Here is a 19,473-nt window from a genome sequence, read left to right as displayed (position 1 = left end):
AAATCACTAGCGGCATATCGCTTTAAAGAGGACTGCCTTTACACCGTGCCGTATCTGACTGTCTCATTTCACACAGACAGAGAGAATCATACTGTCTTTGTCTTACGCTAGTATTAATTAGCACCCAAAAGAAAGGGATGAGTATAATTTTCCTGGTTTTTACTGACTGACAAGTTGTGTTTGCCACAGACTAACGAAAGTTTCACTTAGTACCCCAAAATGTACAGTGAGCTACGAAATTGCATGGAGAAACTACGAATGAATTCATTGATAAAGTCACCATGCACTTTTAATGCTGATGGTACAGATGTAGTGAATAATCCTTACCATCGTGTTTACACGGAAACTTATGAACGTGTTATGCTATTTCAGTCAGGCTCAGTACAAAAAGTACTGTGGTTGACTGAAATAGCATGACAAATACGAACGTTTCCGAGATAATACGATGGCAAAGGATTGTTCACTACATCTGTATAACCTTAACCACCCTTAACCACAGAATTAACATTTATATTATTGAACCGTGCAAAGGGAAGCCATCACGTGTATGAACAGTCCATAAGTCCGAAAGAGACAGCCAACAAATTTAAAAACGTGACCACTTTTTTGAGCCGTCATTGCGGCCGCTAGGGGCCGCTTGTATGTACTAAAACGTAGGTTAGCGCACTTTGATATCGTTCGTCCCACCCCCCTCCCCGCGGCCCCCGCCGCGTCTGCTGTGTGTATGTATGTTCGCGATAAACTCAAAAACTACTGAACGGATATTCATGCGGTTTTCATCTAAGCTATCAATAGAGTGATTCTTGAAAGAAAGAAAGAAAGAAAATAACTTTATTTTGCATGAAATATGGTACAGGTACGGAATATGTTATGGTATGGTTGAGGAAGGTTTAGGTGTATAATTTGTTAATGTTTTGTGTAATCCGTGCGAAGCCGGGTGGGTCGCTATTATTTACCAGCGACCCGCCCCATACTAAATAATAATTAATAATACATCATTTAGTAATTCTATAATTCCACAAAATCGCGTTAGGCTCTGTTCGGTATACAGGTTGTCCCTCAGAGGCCCGGACCGATAATGAGAATTCCTAGTCACTGCTATCCTCAGGTGCCGATTAAACTATTTCCTAACTATTTCTTTTAAGAGGAAATGTGAGCGTTTCGTTCATATAAAATCTTTAAATGATTTGGAATCTAAATTGTTACGGACATCAAATTTAATTTTTGTTCAGTATAAAGTATGGGGTAGTAATAGGCATATCACAGTTAGCTAATTTTGAGCTAGGTAAAAGGTAATCACGGTCCATATGTATACCGGTCAATATGTCTAGCGAACTTGAGATTATTCCTAAGAAATCAGGGTATCGGATACACTGTTGGTTTCTTGCTGCTGTGTGTATGTTTCGTTGTTTATAGACACAATATTGCGACGGTGAGGGTTTCAATACAATGTTTCTGCTGTAAACAGAGGTTTAGTTTAGATACGGCCCAAAAGTGTTGCATCGCCTTCAAGTAACCGGCAGTGATGTCGCACTGCAATACTGCTGCAGTAACGCAGCGTACTACGTAGGCGACAACACGCAAACGCGAAGCGAAGCGATACGGCGCGGGGTGAATCAATCCTTTGATACCTATAGAAGTGTCCTACGTAGGCGATCTCGTTGCGAACGCGAACGCCGTGGGCCCCCCGCGCCGCGCCGCGCCGCGTTCGCGAGTTGTTCTCTTACGTAAGACGCTGCGTAATGCTTATATGTAATCTGAAACTCACTCGATCGCGACTGCAAGCATTGCTAGCTGCCACAATTCAAACAGCGCCTTAACTTTCTAAGTAATTCCATTACACAAGACTGGGTAATTAATATTTAACACTACAGGCCTTGCCACGGTGACAACTGTAACGTGTTGTGGTTCAAACTAATAAATTATTTATAAGTCAAAACCACTCCGAACTAGACTGAATTGTGCAGGAGCGATATTCGCACTTTACAAATTGATTTCAATTTGACATTCACAATTAATTTGCATCTTGCGCGTACTTAGGGTACCCTAGAGCTAGAGCAAGATACCTTACGAATGAAATCGAGAGTATCTTATTTATGGAATCAAGGGATATATATCTGACTAATTTAGTCAGATATATGGACGCATCTGTGTCTAATTCCCTCCATGTGGGCAACCTAGCCGTCGCCACACAACCGAAGTGTACGCGCTCATTTCAAAACGACATTGACCACTGAACAAGGGTGGCAAGAGAGAGGAAATACAGGAAGGCGTTGGAGGAGGCCTTTGCCGACAGGCACACTAAACTTCATATAGGCGTGGTCTTCGATACTCGTCTCACATTCCACGAGCACATAGTGTCACTTGCGACCGACTGCTATCGAAGACTGGGCTTTGTAATCCGTAACTTGCGTAACTTTAACGATCCACTGGCTATTAAGCTAGTTTATAACGCCTTGGTGAGAAGCAAGTTAGAGGCTTCGTCGATCGCATGGTTACCGTATGAATCAACTTACGCGTTACTGCTGGAGAAAGTGCAAAAAGCTTTCCTAAGGTTTTTGTACAAGAAGATTTATGGGTACTACCCGTTCCTGTATCCAACCAAGTATCTCTTGGGAACCCTTGGATACAATTCATTAGAAGTCAGACGGACCTTTAGTTTGCTATCTACTGCGTGTCGAACACTGCGCGGAGAGTCAGATTGTCCGGAACTTGTGAGCCGCCTCGTGCGACTGTTTGTTCCAGATGTCTCCAGAATAAATCTCAGGCCGCGGAGACGCGTTCTTTTAGCTGTGCCGGCTGCGCGAACTGTGTCGCGAAGAAACTCGCCACTGCCGCGCGCTCTCTCTCTACTTAATGCGCTCTTGGCGTCAGCACCGGAATGCGATTTGATTGCATGGCGATGGGTGGCTGTGAGAAACGAATGCTTGAGGTTCTGTGAGGTGATGGACGCTAGGCCCTCGATTGTAACGTAATGTTTGTTATCCGTGTGTGAAATGTAATGTAATACTTAATGTAATGATTCTATGTTGTTATGTGTTAGTTTCATGACGTATTGGTTTACTGTAAAGTCGTGTAAACGTATTTATAAAAAAAAAAAAAAAAAAAAAAAAAAAAAAAAAAAAAAAAAAAAAAAAAAATATATATATATATATAAACCTTCAAAACTAATTTACTATCACAAAAGCAAACATGTTCAGAACAAATTGCTATATAAATAAATAAATAGGAGCAGCTTTTCGGCGGCGGGATTGTCACAATTTTGTAAAAAGATGCAAATATACATAAAGAACTTGTTACTTTCCTCGCTCGCCGCAAATTAATTTCTCGCCCCTAAATTCTAGCCGATACATCACTCTCATTTACATAATCCCGTGATGTATGAGGCGTCACGGCTGAAACATGATGTTTAACGAAACTTTTCTAGCAGAAAGACGAAAATAGGGCTAGAGAGAATTGAATAAGGAAGATTGAAACATGTTTCAATATTCTATACTAGCTATTTCCCGCGACTTCGTCTGCGTGGAATCAGTAACAGCAGCTAGAGTAAGTTTCGCGCCTGGATAAATATAATAGCAACAATTAAATTTAAGATTTGCTTGACATCAACAGGCGATTCTTTAAATCTCAATTCCATCCCCCTTTTCAAAAACTATCCTATGTCCTTCCCCGGGACTCAAACTATCTCTATGACAAATTTCAACTAAATCGGTTCAGCGGTTTAAGCGTGAAGAGGTAACACAGAAAGACGGACTTTCAGATTTAAAATATTAGTATGGATTATTATAATGTGCTGATACACGATGATTTTGTTACGTTTGGCCATACTCTGAGCCAGTGCCGGTTCGCATTATTCTAGTAGCATTCTAGTGCTGGTTTCGATCACTGGACTGGAGAGCTACTAGAATACTTAAATGTGACCCGGGCCTTAGTTAGTTATGCTGGGCATTTTCCGCAAATCGACATCCAATGTGCCTATTTTGCGTGAAACGAGGTAGCGCTACTCTAACCACCCCAGCTCCTCCACGAAGCCTAGCAAAGTCTTCAGGTTGCTAGTTGCCTCCTTTAGTGTGCATGGATTACCTAGGTATTTGCTCCTATACACTTCTACCTGTTTACAGTCTAGGAGAATATGTTTTGTTGTTTCTTCTTCTTCCATGCACGCTCTGCACATGGGGCTGTCAGTTTTACCCATATTATGTAGGTGTTTGTTTAGTGTGTTATGGCCTTAGATCTAAACTTAAAGTAAAGTTTCCTATGCACATATTGATGTAAGGTAAGCGTATTTTACGACGGAATCGCGACATGAAATTTAAAACAGCTTCCGCAGATTTTGAATAAGTAAGGACTTGCTGATTTCCTGCACTAGGTTTCTTGGCCTGGTATGGCAATCAGTTTTTCTAGAGTACATAGAATAAGCAACGTAACGTTAATAGTCTTGGACAGCCACGTAATTCAAGATAGAGTTATGAAACATCGAGTTATACCTGTTAATTTGTACCAAAGTAGGATTTGTTATTTTTGACTATCTTCAATATTCCTAAAATAGGATTTCTCGAGAAGGTTTTAATGTTTGTTACCTCAGAACTCATTTCCTAAGCTCATTTCTCAACTGATTCGGAGAATTATTGTTTTATTTGAAGGTATATACCTATACTTATCTACAGATTGGTCCCATTTATGACAGTTGGAAAATAAAGCAAAATGAACCCAATAACGAGATAAACAGCGCAATGTGCGAGTTTTAAACATCCATTATTACTAATCGCCCATTCTCTTCTTTATACCTGCTCATTCTTTACACCTCAGGTAGGGTTACCACAGATTCTCTATTTTACGGGACAGCCGCATTCTAAAGGACTCAGACTGAAAATGCAGGACTTAGTAATTATATTGCATTTACTTGAAATAATATCTTTGCTTTACAACTTAAAGGTGACATTAAAAAAATTTCAACACACTTGCTCAAAACGACGTTTTTCTTCCATCGATTTTTGGCTCATAATCCTAGATATTAAACACGCGTGCTCTTTCAGTGTATTATTCCACTCGTGCTTTTTTATTATATTATCCGACTGAGTTAAGAAGCTAACTGATTGCTAATAATATGCATGGAAAGGGAGCCTTCTTTAATTGGTCGGACTGGCGGGCACGGGCGCGCCCGACCGGCTGCGCGGTGCGCGGCCCGGCCGGCCCGCCCGTCGCGCTGCCCGCGGCCGGGGCGAGCAAGGGGCCGGCCGGCAGTACGAGTATGACAGATGAAACACACAATACTAACTGTTTTAACTATTAAAATTTGATTAATGTGAAAGTTTCTTTTTTTTCTCGCAAGTGTGTTGAAAAACGTCGTATGAAACGCGTGTGCATTGGTCATTACACACATCGGCTTTCTTATTGCGCGCTCGCTTACAGCTCGCGCGCACAATATCGCCTCGTGCGTAATGACCAACTTAGCACACTTGTATCATAATGTACTATAATTAAATCGCCAATCGCGCGGCGCGGCGGGCCCACGACGTTCGCGTTCGCAACGAGATCGCCCACGTAGGACACTCCTATAGGTATGAAAGGATTGATTCACCCCGCGCCGCATCGCTTCGCTTCGCGTTCGCGTGTTGTTCGCCTACGTAGTACGATGCGTAACTGCCTTCGTTTATAATTTGCTGCTTTTGTATTCTTTCACGTTGCGTTGTATCAAAATTCAACTGGTTTGCTGTAAAGGGTTAGAATCTGATTCTGTGGTCTTTTAGAGCAGTGAACTTTCTTCACGAGGGGCCAAAAAATGGTCTAAAGTTATCTGGAATGAGCTTAATTTATTAGTGGTGCAAATTGATCAGAATTTGGGACAATCAGGCCGATGTCAGTTAGTTCGTTATTATTCGCGCGTGCGTCTCGCTCGCGCTAATACATGTACGGACAAGTCCGAGAGATTGATAACTATTAATTGACGTCATTCAGATATCGTTTTGATGTCAGGTGCACGTTTGAATTGGCCTGAATGTTATGTTCTGTCCTAAATCAAATACCCCAAATATCGGGACGAAGTCAAATTCGGCAGCTAAAAATTGGGACGTCCCAACAATTCCGAACGTGTAGTCACCCTCATATACGGGCAAAATTGGTTTCCTTTAAGCGTTGTATTGTATCGGCTGAGAAAATATATGTCCCTGTAAAGGGAAATTTATTCGTGGTTTTAGGGCCATAAATATTTTCAAGTCTCATTTAATGGAAATTCGGTAATGCTTGGATAAATTTTTGCATGAAATGGATAAAAAATATTAGAAAATGTAAGGTTGGTAAAGTAAGGTTAGGAGACTTTTAAGCTTAAAATTGTGAGATTAATTCTGCAGCTCGTTTTCTATGTTTCGAAATTGATACCCTTGTAAGGAAAGGCAAACGTTGAAACTATTTACTAAACACAAAAAAATCCTGAGGATTAAATTCTGCATAATGAAGAAGTTTTTTTAACAATAACGTCCGGGAGCTATACGATTTTTTTTAAGGAGAAATTGAAAAATTCACGTCTTCGGACAAAATGTTAAATGTTAGTAAAAGTTACTCAGTATTACCAACATATAAAATTATATTTAACTCGCAAAATTTATGAATAACTAATTAAACAGAAAATAAAGCCAGTATAATTAATTTTGTTAACTTAGGGTCGTATAATTAATTATAATAATGGTGACGAAGATAAAATAGAAAACCTAACGTTTAAGCACGTTCAAAATAAGTTTCTAGCTTGCATACAGCTCTAAAACCTACCTAAAGAACCCTCGTTTACCACGTGCAATTTTGTACATGGACCCGCTTGTTCCTATCTCTATCGCACGCGCGTTATTACATATATTGCTGTTTCGCACCTTGTGGGAGTGGGACAGCAATATAATTATGCGCGTGCAATAGATATGGGAACAGGCCCTTTCTTTAGATACTCTATAATAAACGAATACAAAATCGAGCGTGGTTGACCTTTGTCTCTTATGGCTCCTCTACAATTGGGCCATCATACTAGCCCACTACGATGGGCCAGCGTGTAGAAAGGCTAGTGGTGTCGGATGGCTTATGGCGCGGCGGGATGGCGATGGCTTAGGGCGATGGTATGGCCACGGTGTCGGTTTTTCATCTGCATATCAAAGGTAGTGGGACAACGATGGCGCGTACGCATCTACTTGTGGCCCATTCCATAGTGCGTGCTCTCGACCATCGCATGGCCGTCTCGCTGGCCCAGCGCTGGGCCATCGTGTAGAGGAGCCATTAAATGTTTTATATGCAAACTTCACCGATATACGACTGGTCAAAAACATCGAACGATGTTTCGTACATTACTTACTTACTTACTGCTGTGGCGCGACAACCCGAAGTGGATCTTGGCCTCCGACACCAAAGACCGCCATGCTACTCTGTCCAAAGCCGTTTCTGTCCAGTCGACGGCGCCGAGTTCGCTAAGGTCTTTCTACATTAGTTCAAAAAACTCATTGGTGGGTTTGAACCCGCTTTAAGAGCATTGAGTAATAACTATAGAGAATATTGTCTTCGGTTACCGCGATGAAATAAAACTATGAAAACGGATTATATCGCGTATATTAAAAATACCCGTCACCCGGTATTGTGTCACGGTGTCACCCTTTGTTTTGGTTTTAAAAACCCTTATATAAAGCTACCACATTTGAGTAATCGGTAGCCCAAATACCCTTACAAAACCCTTATCATCCGCTCACCAACACCTTGCATATTGCTTATAAGGGTTAGCCTTATAAAGGGCTTCCATTTTAGCATATAAGCGTGCTAATTTAAGTCGTCTACCTTGAAATAAAGCACACATTACTTCGAATCCGAGCGATCGTCGGCGGCGACGACGGCGGCGTTCTTTGACTAGGCATGTATTTTCTTTCCTTTTCATACACTACCGTAGATATATACTAATCCTGTCTCTTTCACGTAAAGGAAAACCTTTATAAAAAGCGCTTAAAGATAAGGGTAACCCTTATTAAGAGCTAGCCTTATTTTTGGTTAGCTTTTCGGTAAGGGTTAGTCAAAGGTAAGGGTATGAATGGGCTTGCAGTTCAAAAGGGAAAGTCTTTCAATGTGTTAGCCGTGTTTAAGTGTCGCCCATTGAAAGGGTTTTATCGCGGAAAGGGTTGTCCGGTCCCTGGTGTCACCCGTTGACCACGAACGCCGTAAAGGGTTCGAAACGTTCTCTATTATAAATTCAATATATGCGATATAATTCGTTTAAAAATACCCGTCACCCGGTATTGTGTCACGGTGTCACCCTTTGTTTTGGTTTTAAAAACCCTTATATAAAGCTACCACATTTGAGTAATCGGTAGCCCAAATACCCTTACAAAACCCTTATCATCCGCTCACCAACACCTTGCATATTGCTTATAAGGGTTAGCCTTATAAAGGGCTTCCATTTTAGCATATAAGCGTGCTAATTTAAGTCGTCTACCTTGTTCATAAAGCACACATTACTTCGAATCCGAGCGATCGTCGGCGGCGACGACGGCGGCGTTCTTTGACTAGGCATGTATTTTCTTTCCTTTTCATACACTACCGTAGATATATACTAATCCTGTCTCTTTCACGTAAAGGAAAACCTTTATAAAAAGCGCTTAAAGATAAGGGTAACCCTTATTAAGAGCTAGCCTTATTTTTGGTTAGCTTTTCGGTAAGGGTTAGTCAAAGGTAAGGGTATGAATGGGCTTGCAGTTCAAAAGGGAAAGTCTTTCAATGTGTTAGCCGTGTTTAAGGGTTTTATCGCGGAAAGGGTTGTCCGGTCCCTGGTGTCACCCGTTGACCACGAACGCCGTAAAGGGTTCGAAACGTTCTCTATTATAAATTCAATATATGCGATATAATTCGTTTTCATAGTTTTACCATACCAAACAATGAAATTGTCGTAATCGCAACATGTACCAAAGGAAGCGACCAAAACGTCATAAGCACCGAAGTAATTCATGGCGCTTACGCGTTTAGGTCAAGAGATTCACGCTGGTTTGTTTTCAATACAACATCAGCTCATGACGCAAAAAAATACTGGTTCTCTGTGCCGGTGCCGGTTTTATACGTAGTAATTTTTTTTTGCAGTTTTCAATTTGGAACCTTCGTTTATTCCATTAGTTCAAAATTAGATTAGATTTTGGGTTTTTTAAAGGTCGACATCGGGACTTAGAAGGTTTAACCCAGCAACCGTAAAACGTAAACAACGTAGCAGAATTACTTTCGCATAAACCTTGTAAAAGGTTTAGGGTGCTGCGAACATGGATTAGTATTTAACGATGTTTTACAATACAGGATGATTATGGAGACTTGATTAAAAATATATTATTAAGGTAATATGAGGTAAAGTTTATTTCATTTCGTACCGGTCGATGAGAGGTGTGGGAGAATTAAAAATGCAGCGTTCATGCAGATAGGTAATGCAAGACTCTTTATTGAAGTAAACAACTATAATGGTGACGTTTTCAATCAAAAGGTACCACATTGTCGCTTGTCGATAAGGTTGATTACAAATTGAAGCTATTTGGAAATAGCGCCTTATTGACAACCGACAATAAGTACCCTTTTGGATGAAAATGGCACAATTGATGATTTTTATTCTTTATTCTTTATTTCTTTATTGCACCATGGTAATTACAAGATGTTAAAAACATGTAAAAAGTATCTCATGGCCCCGGAACGCCATCTGTTCGCGGTAATGACTATTAGCATATAAGATTAATGGGTTCACATGCAAAATTAGGACTTTAAAATTATTGTGAATACATAGGAGATGGCGTAAACATCAAAAAGTATTAATTAACTTGAACACATTGAGAAATATTCAAAAATATAAACTATCATAATACGCTTAAATACGCGTGATAAAAGCGTGATAAGGAATTAAGATCACGAACCCTCCGCTAAAAAACCACTCCCATAGAAGTGCAGCAATTTTGTATGTAAACCGTTTAATCGCTTTATTTTATTTGTATTACAATTCCTAGCAACGAAAACTAATACTAGACATAAGTAGATAAAATATACCTACCTACATATTTTACTTCAATGTCCGTGCCAAGCTTCATGCCATTTCAGCAAGTTGTTTTAAAATTGTATGGCATTTCAGCAAGTTGTTTTAAAATTGTATGGCATTTCAGCAAATTGTTTGGCAGCTCCTGGGTTCGTGTGGATTTTAAGGAACATTTCGGAAGTTTTTTAAAGCTTTCATAGAATCCAGCACTACTGTTAAATAATTTACAATTCGCGCTAAAGATTTGCAACGCCTACAACTAATCTACTTTACATGGTTGACTGGTAGAGAATGCCTTATGGCATTAAGATCGGATTTGTTAAGGCGGTTCCCTGAGCCAGAAGGCGAAAAATCTCCTTATATGATTATGTTTTTCTAAGAGGCGTTGATATTCGTAGACGTGGAAAAAATATATGTAGTTCTTGACTATATTATCTTTAACAACATAGCTTCCGATACACGAATTATGACACTTCGCTCGATACAATTAATTCCCAAAGTAACCTCTAACTCGGACTTTTAATGCCACTTTACTCGGTTATTTATTATGTGATACTATAAACAAAAAAGAAGAAAAAACAATCTTAACTTAAATAGTAATTTCATATCTTTCGAATTTCGATATTATAAGGTAACGTTTTTAAAATAAATAAAAATCGACAAAATTCGATCAAAATTGACACTTGGCGCGTATGATCTTTCCCGTTCTTTCTTACGAAATGTGACAGTGACAGCGGCAAACCGATGGAACGGCCTTAATGATGTTATTTTATGCAATGAAGATAAAATAAATAAAGAGCATAATTTTAATTTATTTAACTGTTATTTTAACAAATAGCAAAATGTTGTCATACATGGTTGAAACGACGTTTCGGCTATAACTTTTGGTTTACACTTTCATGAGATCATTAATTTATTCCGGGCGCGACTTAATTGCGATTTGTATTTAATACGTTAGTATTGTTTTTTTTTTTTTTTTTACTAGCCCATTATGGTGTCCCACTGCTGGGCGAAGGCCTCTCCCCTTGCTTTCCACGTTAGTATTGTTACGTATAATTAATTTTAGAGTACAAGAAGTATTTATTTTCTTGCCCTCCACATCCGGACCACATAATTATCGTGGCTTAATGAAAAAAAAAAGCGTTTATTGGTTACAATATTGTGTACAGCAAATTACGGTTGGAATCTCCAAGTAAGTAAAATTATACTTGTGGTCGGAGATAATATTATTGCTTTTACAAAAAAATAAAATTAAATAGGTTCTACAGCGAGTCGGACTCGCCCACCGAGAGTTCCGTACTTTTTAGTATTTGTTGTTATAGCGGCAAGAGAAATACATCATCTGTGAAAATTTCAACTGTCAAGCTATCACGGTTCATGAGATACAGCCTCGTGACAGACAGACGGACAGACAGACATACAGCGGAGTCTTAGTAATAGGGTCCCGTTTTTACCCTTTGGGTATGAAACCCTAAAAATTACAAGAAAATCCCGTCTCCTAATCCAGCCTGTATACCTGAGACTGAAATATTAAAAAGCGAAACCAATTGAGTTCCTTCGGTCATCGATCAACCCGACCTGGAAATTGTGCGAGGAAAATACACAAATTGCGGCCTACAATCCCGCCGCCGCTGGCCGCTTGTGTATTCACCACAGACTATTTACCTAACAGATCCTAGAGATTATATTATAATACAATTAAATTCAGTACAGACGTGCGTACTTGCCGAGTGCCTGCGCACTGCGCAGAACTGATGACATGTGTCGTTCACGAGTAAGTGATTTAAATGAACTATATCTTTTGATTAAACTCACTTTTCAACTCACTAATTCTTTAACTCGCTCAGTAACTCATTTATCTCAGTGTTCCTTGCTTGCTCTCTCCCACTTATCATTCGAATGAGTCGGCCGAGCATGACGAGCAAGTGAGATGATGCGGATAGGTTCGGAAAAATTTGGAAAGTGTCGGGAAAACATGGCGCCGGCTGATTCGCCATCTTGGTCGTTATGGCTGTATGTATCTGATTGATTGATATCTCTCTCCCTACTCACTCGTGAACAAGTAAATAGCGTCTACAGATCCACTGAGCGAAATGACACAGGCACAGGACAGCGGATGTCATTCCAGATCTAGAGCAGAGCCCAACTGGGGAAGTACCCCCACCTTACAGAAAACCGCAGCCAAATAACACTAGACTCTACTCATAGTGTTGTGTTCCTGCCGGTGAGTAAGGTTGCCAGAGCTTAACGAGGGAGAGGAGTGTTAGGGTCGGCAACGCGCATGTAACTCCTCTGGAGTTGCAGGCGTACATAGGCTAAGGAGATTGCTTAACATCAGGCGGGCCGTATGCTATTTTGCCACCGACGTAGTATTAAAAAAATGAGTGATATATATCACCGCGAGCGAAAGATATGAACCAATTTTTTCAACTCAGTGAAGCGTTTTGCGCATCTCTAGAACTGATTGCTCTGCGGCCTGTGCTCTAGTGATGTACAAGATAGCTCAATTAGGGATGTGTGTGTCAAGTAGTTCAATCGTTTATTGCAGATAACATGATTGATAGATAAAATCCCTACTTAACATTATAAATGCGAAAGAAACTCTGTCTGTTACCTCTTCACGCTTAAACCGCTGAACCGATTTAGACAAAATTGGGCATAATAGGCGGCGGCTAGGGGCGGCGCGGGCAGTGCACGACGCACAACCGCCGCGGACAATCGTGCCTGAGGAAGGATTCCCAAAGAATCCGAAACATGTCGCCAAAAGTGACTAAAAATAATAGTGTGTAAAAACCGTACTGATCTAAATATTTTAAAATTGGGCATGCCGATAGTTTGAGGCCCGCGAAAGGACAAGGGTAGTTTTTATCAATCATCATCAATCCACGCAGACGAAGTTATATATTGGTAGAAAGAGAAAACAGCAAGTGCTACAGTTTAGTTCAGTTGCGTCTAATTTGACGACTTGCGTTTTTTTTTCAGATTTGAGGTTTTTACAGATGAAGCACGAGTTATAATTTTTTTTAGTGTTTGTCATTAATTATCACGGAAATATTCGGAACACCATTGGTTCCGAATATTTGGGAGGTGTGTGCGGAGCCGAAGCCTACACTTAGATGTCGTTTTGACACTTTAATGAGGTGTAAGTGATAAACCGAACGGATGTTGCCACTGTCCGTGTCATGGGACGCACTCAGAGGCAGCACCCGCCACCAGGGTGTAAGGACTATTGAGTTGATGAAATCTAAAATGAACTTGAGTTAGACCACACGAATATTCAAGTAACAAATATCTATGTCTGGTCTGGTACTACGTAGTTTTCGTTGCTAGAAATTGTAATATAAAAAATTAAAGCGAGTGGAAGTTTTAGACACAAAATTTCTACTCGCTCTATTTTAAAATATTTAGATCACTACGGCTACACACTAGTATTTTTAGTCGCTTTTGGCGACATGTTTCGGACTCGTCGGGAGTCCTTCCTCAGGCTCGAGTGTCCGCGGCGGTTGTACACCGTGCACGGCCCGCGCCGCCTGCCTCGTCGCTCGTTGCGCGCGCGCTGATGGGGCGGTGGCGGGGGGCGCGGGGCAGTTCGCAGCCGGAGTCCGGAGCCGCTCTATTTTCTTTGTATAACGGTTTTTAGCAACGTCAACATACATATATGATAGACAGACATTTAGGTACGTAACAATCATCTGTATATGTTTGTTAAGTAAATGTTTACATAACAAGTTTCATATAATTTAAGCATGTCGTTTTAAAATGAGAGCGTAATTTCGATTGTATGTAAGCGGCTTTTTGATGGCGGGTTCGTGTGACTCTAAGTGTAAGGCCTGAGTGGACGCTTGAGGCGGAGCGTTCGGCGGGGCGGGCAGCGTGGCGTCGGGCTGACAAGTGATGTGAGAAGCGTGCACTAAGGCCGCTCCTATACGTTTGCATTTGTTTAACATGCACGCTGCACGCCCCGCCCCGCTGCACGCCCAACTCGAGCGTCCACTCAGGCCTTACACTAAGGGTCACCCCACACTAGCGTCTCCCGACCGTCGCCATCTATCCAAATCTATGGTTGCTGCTCGACCCAACGTTGATGCAACTACGCAGCGTCGTCAGTTTTCATAGCGCTGACTGGACATCGACGCTCAAAGACGCTAGTGTGCGGTGGACCATATCGCTTCACAATACGGAGTCTTTTAGAGAAAGTCTGCATTATTTCAAAAGCTTTTTGCTAAATCTAAAACGACCGTTGGCGAAAGGCAAAGGCATTTGTGCGCGTTTCTCTCTTCGGCTGGACGTTTTAATGGCATGAGGAAAACGCGAAAATACAGATATCGGTTGACGTTATTTAATTCAAAATCAATTCAGAATATTTATTTGCATAAATAAGGGTACAAAACAGTTGGTATACAAAGTTTTCATGATCATTTCTTATTATACCTTAATATGGCGTACAAATATTCAATACTTAATTTTAACTTTATAACTATTACCCGTTGTTGCGAACGCAACCTCTTATTTGTAATGCAGTATCTAAACGCAGCCGTCGGGCTCGCTTACTATGCGGAGGCTTATTTAAATGCACCAATAGGAGCGCTCCACATAACCTGTATCGCGGCCAATTAGAGGCATCTAAATTTAGACTACATTTTACCATTCAAAATTAGCTAAATCACTTTCGCATCAGCCTCCATACTAGAACCACCACTTCTACACCTTTAACCGTTTTTGTCAACTGTACCTCGTAACCAGCACCTATGTGATTACACGTTTACTTCAAATCGAAGTATTTTTATTTGTCGTCGAGACCTGCACGGCGGCTACACCCGTAGAGCTATATATACATACATGCATTGTTATTAATCTATATGACACAATTTTATATAGTCAAAAAAACACAATTTAAAATTGATAATGAATGTCCTACTTGGTAATACTTTAATGTTTCTTTCAGTAAAACGTAGTTTTCACGCGACTAACAATAAAAAAATGGTTTTTCTAGGTTCGCCGGGTCTTATGACATAATTTTAAGAGTATAGAAAATGTAGGAGTCCAATTCTGATTCTTATTTCTTGTTCTGAATCTGTTATGAATTTGATCTGCATGTTTAATGCAAATAAATAAAAACGTAAATTAAATTCTGTCATATTTTATCCTTGTAAGAGCCAGGGCAATTTTTGAGCTTCTGAAGTTGAAACTTTCTTCTATGAGTGTTCAAAACTCGATTTTAATGTGTACTTATACAAGTACGTAGGGAGTTGCGAGGTTATTTACTATTAAATACATAAGTATGTATACTCTACGCACATCTTAATTATTAATACAAAGGCATTACTTGGCATTAATTTAGCTTTCCCATTAATGCCTTAATTGCGATGTTTCTCATTTATCTGACAATGACTGAATACCGTAGAGGGCGTAGAGAATATGATGACAAAACGCCCACAATTTTCTTAAGCCGAAGATTTACTTTTAGATAAGTAAGACTGTGAGAATATTTACAGGCAAAAATTATTTTTTGATGGATAGGTTTCAGTATATTTATTGCAATTTTAGATAGGTAAACTTAGAAAAACCTATCCTAACCTATTTATTGCGGTTTTATCTAAGAAGCATGACCTAGAAAGGCAGATTATCTTGGGTCAAATGGATGGCAAGCGTGGGCGAGGAAAAGCACCCACGAGATGGTGTGATGGTGTGGAGAGGGTGGTTGGCGGCAACATGCAGTGACCCATATGGCTTATGACCGCACACTATGGAGACGGAACATACATGGTCGCGATCCTCAGCAATGAGGGACCGAGGAAGAAGAAGACGAGAAGAAACTTAGGAAAAACACCTACCGGGTGGGGCAAATTATGACTCCTGGACAATCTTCAGTTAGGTACCCATAAGTTTTATGATTTAGAATTTTTTTTGGCATTATAATTAAAGTTCATTTTTGTGAAATTAATGTGCCGTTAATCTACCGTTTCATTTTTACGACCGATATATGTGATATATATATTTGATAGATAGATAGACACTATCATGTCGTAATTGGGTCGACCAACTGGACGCCGTCCTGTTGGTCATCCTAGATATCGTTGGGCAGATAGAGTGAAGGCAGATCTCCGTGTCACGGAGAAGTCCGTGAGCTCGGCGTCGGCAAAAGCTGGCGTGATACCGCTCTGGACGTAACAAAGTGGTGTGCTCTTGTGTTGGAGGCCAAGACTGATTATGGGTCATCGCGCCAGCCAAGTAAGTACCTAAGTAATTAAGTTTTTATCTAAATAATTAGCAACTCACCATAATAAACATCGTCCAGCTCCTTATACCGCTTGGCATTAACTCCAATCCTCCAACTATATAACAGCACTACTAATATTGATATATTCTGAAACAAAGAAAATGATTCTAATTTAAAAATTGCATTTTCAAAGAACGTGAGGAAGACATAGCACATTTTTCCGACGAAAAACGACACATTTAATACATAAAAGGAGATCAAGACTTAAAAAGAGTACATATATTTGTGGTTTATTTAATTAAATGAACAACATTATAATATAATTATAACAAACTACCGAAATTAAACTAAACACAGGTAAAATACCCTAAAATGAAATGTTTCTTTACTTCCGCTTAAAGTTAGTAAGAAAAGGGTCTTTATTTCCGTTCCCAATACCTCTAAACGAGACAAAATCCCTCGAAAGCTGTTCTATCATTGCAGCTTTAAACTTACTAGACCAGGCAAAAGCTACAAAGTTCAGAGCGAAAGATTATTCTTCCACATTTTGTTAAGTTTTCCTTTGTGGCTTTTGTAGTAGGTATCTGCATTATATTTATTGAAGTCACTTTACGGCGTAAAGGAACTCATAACAAGTATTTTCGTTACACCAATTTTAGGTAAAGAGTCAATATGAGACATTAATTGCCAAGTAAAGCTTGTCCCAGAAAAAGAAACGCATTTTAATTTTCACAAATTGTTACACATTTTATGGTAAATTCTTGTTACAAATTTAATAAAAGCAAAGATAGATATAACTCCGTAATAGATGGATACAGTCTAAGGAAAAAACGTGCCTCGAAAATCAAGAAAATTTGATTCTCGTTCAGAGGGCGCTACTAGCTTTGGCCTACAGTCGTATAGATGGCGTTGACGGTTTCGTTTGTTATTTAACAATTTTAACGCTTATCAGTGAAAGAACATGGGTCAAAATCATAAAAATAATTAATGCAAATAAAAAAAATCATTTATCTATATTTAAATACATTCTATCGTATTTTTATAAATCTTTATTTTTAGTTTTAAAGTGTGTCGACAGATGGCAGTGAATTTACTGGGGTTACAAAATTTACTATGACAGTACCGCTCTAGTATAAGTTACTCTATGGTAATACGTTCACGCTTAGCGTTTATGTCAGTGCCAAACTGATGGTAGCCGTACTGTATTTTAAATGTTTGTTTAAAGTTTAGTTAAATATTTCGTTTTATAAGCATAACATGTTTATACTAAAGCACGGTGACATTTGAATGAGGACAGCATTGACGCGGGTGCTGTCACTGTCAATTTCCGTGATAAATTTAACGACTTTCAACTTTCCTGTAATGTTCCTTTAAAAAAAAAAAAAAAAAACCTGATCCTGGCAGTTGGCTCATTACTTTCTATAGTTTCTATTGGTTTTTCTGGCCGTCCATTTTTTCTATTTTTATTCCTATAAATAGTAGTTTAGATTCTTCAACCGATCAAGCTTCTACACGGACTGAATCAAGTTCTGATACTGAAATTCTGCTCCCACAACCTTGATGCTGGCAAAATTGTCCCAATGGACAGATGCCATAAGAACCAAAAACTGAACTGAACTGAACTGACATAATACCCAAAGATTGATTGATATTGAATTTCGATGCCGCGTACTGCCACAATTAGAAAGTGCAATCCGTCATTCATTCAGAGGCGATGGCGAAATACCTACCGAAATTTATAAGAGTGAAAGAGAAAAAATCCTATGCTGCCCAAATTTTATATGAATATTCTTTCTCTTACCCCCGGTCGCTCGGTGGCGTGTCTATAACTACTTGTATATACTATGTCTATGCCGCAGTACAGCGCCATCTGGTTTAGATATCAAACTAAGGGGCATATTTTTTTCTTAGACTACCTCTCTATTACAATCAATTCTCTTTGTAGAATTCACGGCCCAATTCGAACAACGCTTAAAAGATGTGACAGCGATGCGATACCGATATGTCAGTGTCAAAAGTGACGTTTTCGTGACAGATCGGTATCGTATCGCTGTCACATCTTTTAAGCATTGTTCGAATTGGGCGGTTCATTTCTTTCGTAGTCGTTATCTCTTAGAAACCTATAGTTAAAACGGGATACACTAACTCAATTCAAATCACAGAAAGTAGCAGAAGCAATAAAATCCAAATACTTCTCAGTTTATTGTCGAGACGTAAAGAGCACTCAAATAAAACGCAAATTGTAGATAGCATCTAAATTAGGCGGGAAACCCTCATGATGAAATTTGGACGGATAAATATCTCATTATAAAAAATGGGCCAAGTAATAAGCTTAAAAAATATTAAGGTTTTGTGAACATGATATTAGCAATTTGTGTCATGCCATGTATGACTGTGGCGCCGCCCTAGTGGGTGAGGAACATTTTGCTTATTTGTACGCACTTCCCACAAAAATCCATATTTTCAGCCACGACGTGTGGTTGGCGTCGCGTGTATTTCTCCCACCACCAACTTCGCACATAGCCCATTTTTTTTTTATACTACGTCGGTGGCAAACAAGCATACGGCCCGCCTGATGTTAAGCAGTCTCCGTAGCCTATGTACGCCTGCAACTCCAGAGGAGTTACATGCGCGTTGCCGACCCTAACACTCCTCTCCCTCGAGCTCTGGCAACCTTACTCACCGGCAGGAACACAACACTATTAGTAGGGTCTAGTGTTATTTGGCTGCGGTTTCGGTTCCATATTCATGATATAGGGACTTGCATATATAAAATTCTATTGTGCGCAATGCAGCTTACCTATTTGATCTTTACTTTTTAGGGTTCCGTACCCAAAGGGTAAAAACGGGACCCTATTACTAAGACTCCGCTGTCCGTCTGTCCGTCTGTCTGTATCTCATCAACCGTGATAGCTAGACAGTTGAAATTTTCACAGATTATGTATTTCTGTTGCCGCTATAACAACGAATACTAAAAAGTACGGAACCCTCGGTGCGCGAGTCCGACTCGCACTTGGCCGGTTTTTATCACTTTATAGTAAAAATTGTTTGGGTTTTCGGAGAAATTTTGAAAATCCGTATGTTCTAATATTTTGGTCACTAATCGACCTGGTGAAGGTCGCGGGAATTCGGTGGATGCGAGCGGCACAGGATCGGTCGGAGAGGCGAGCCTTGGGGGAGGCCTATGTCCAGCAGTGGACGTCTATCGGCTGACATGATGATGATGATGATGAAT

The 19,473-nt window shown here is 39.9% G+C and overlaps 1 protein-coding gene across 2 annotated transcripts in view; it reads right to left on the bottom strand.

The window, feature by feature from the left end:
- Nucleotides 1-19,473, bottom strand: part of LOC134741319 (uncharacterized) — an 86,363-nt gene that overhangs the window by 23,621 nt on the left and 43,269 nt on the right. For both annotated transcript variants that reach the window (XM_063674068.1, XM_063674069.1), the window contains exon 3: nucleotides 16,298-16,385. In XM_063674068.1, coding sequence (XP_063530138.1) covers nucleotides 16,298-16,385 — 88 coding nt within the window. The remainder of the gene's footprint in view (nucleotides 1-16,297; nucleotides 16,386-19,473) is intronic.

The sequence above is a fragment of the Cydia strobilella genome, chromosome 5, assembly GCF_947568885.1.
Source record: "Cydia strobilella chromosome 5, ilCydStro3.1, whole genome shotgun sequence".
NCBI classification, from domain to species: Eukaryota; Metazoa; Arthropoda; class Insecta; order Lepidoptera; family Tortricidae; genus Cydia; species Cydia strobilella.
The sequence above is the reverse complement of the archived record's forward strand: the minus strand, read 5'-3'. Positions and strand labels throughout refer to the sequence as shown.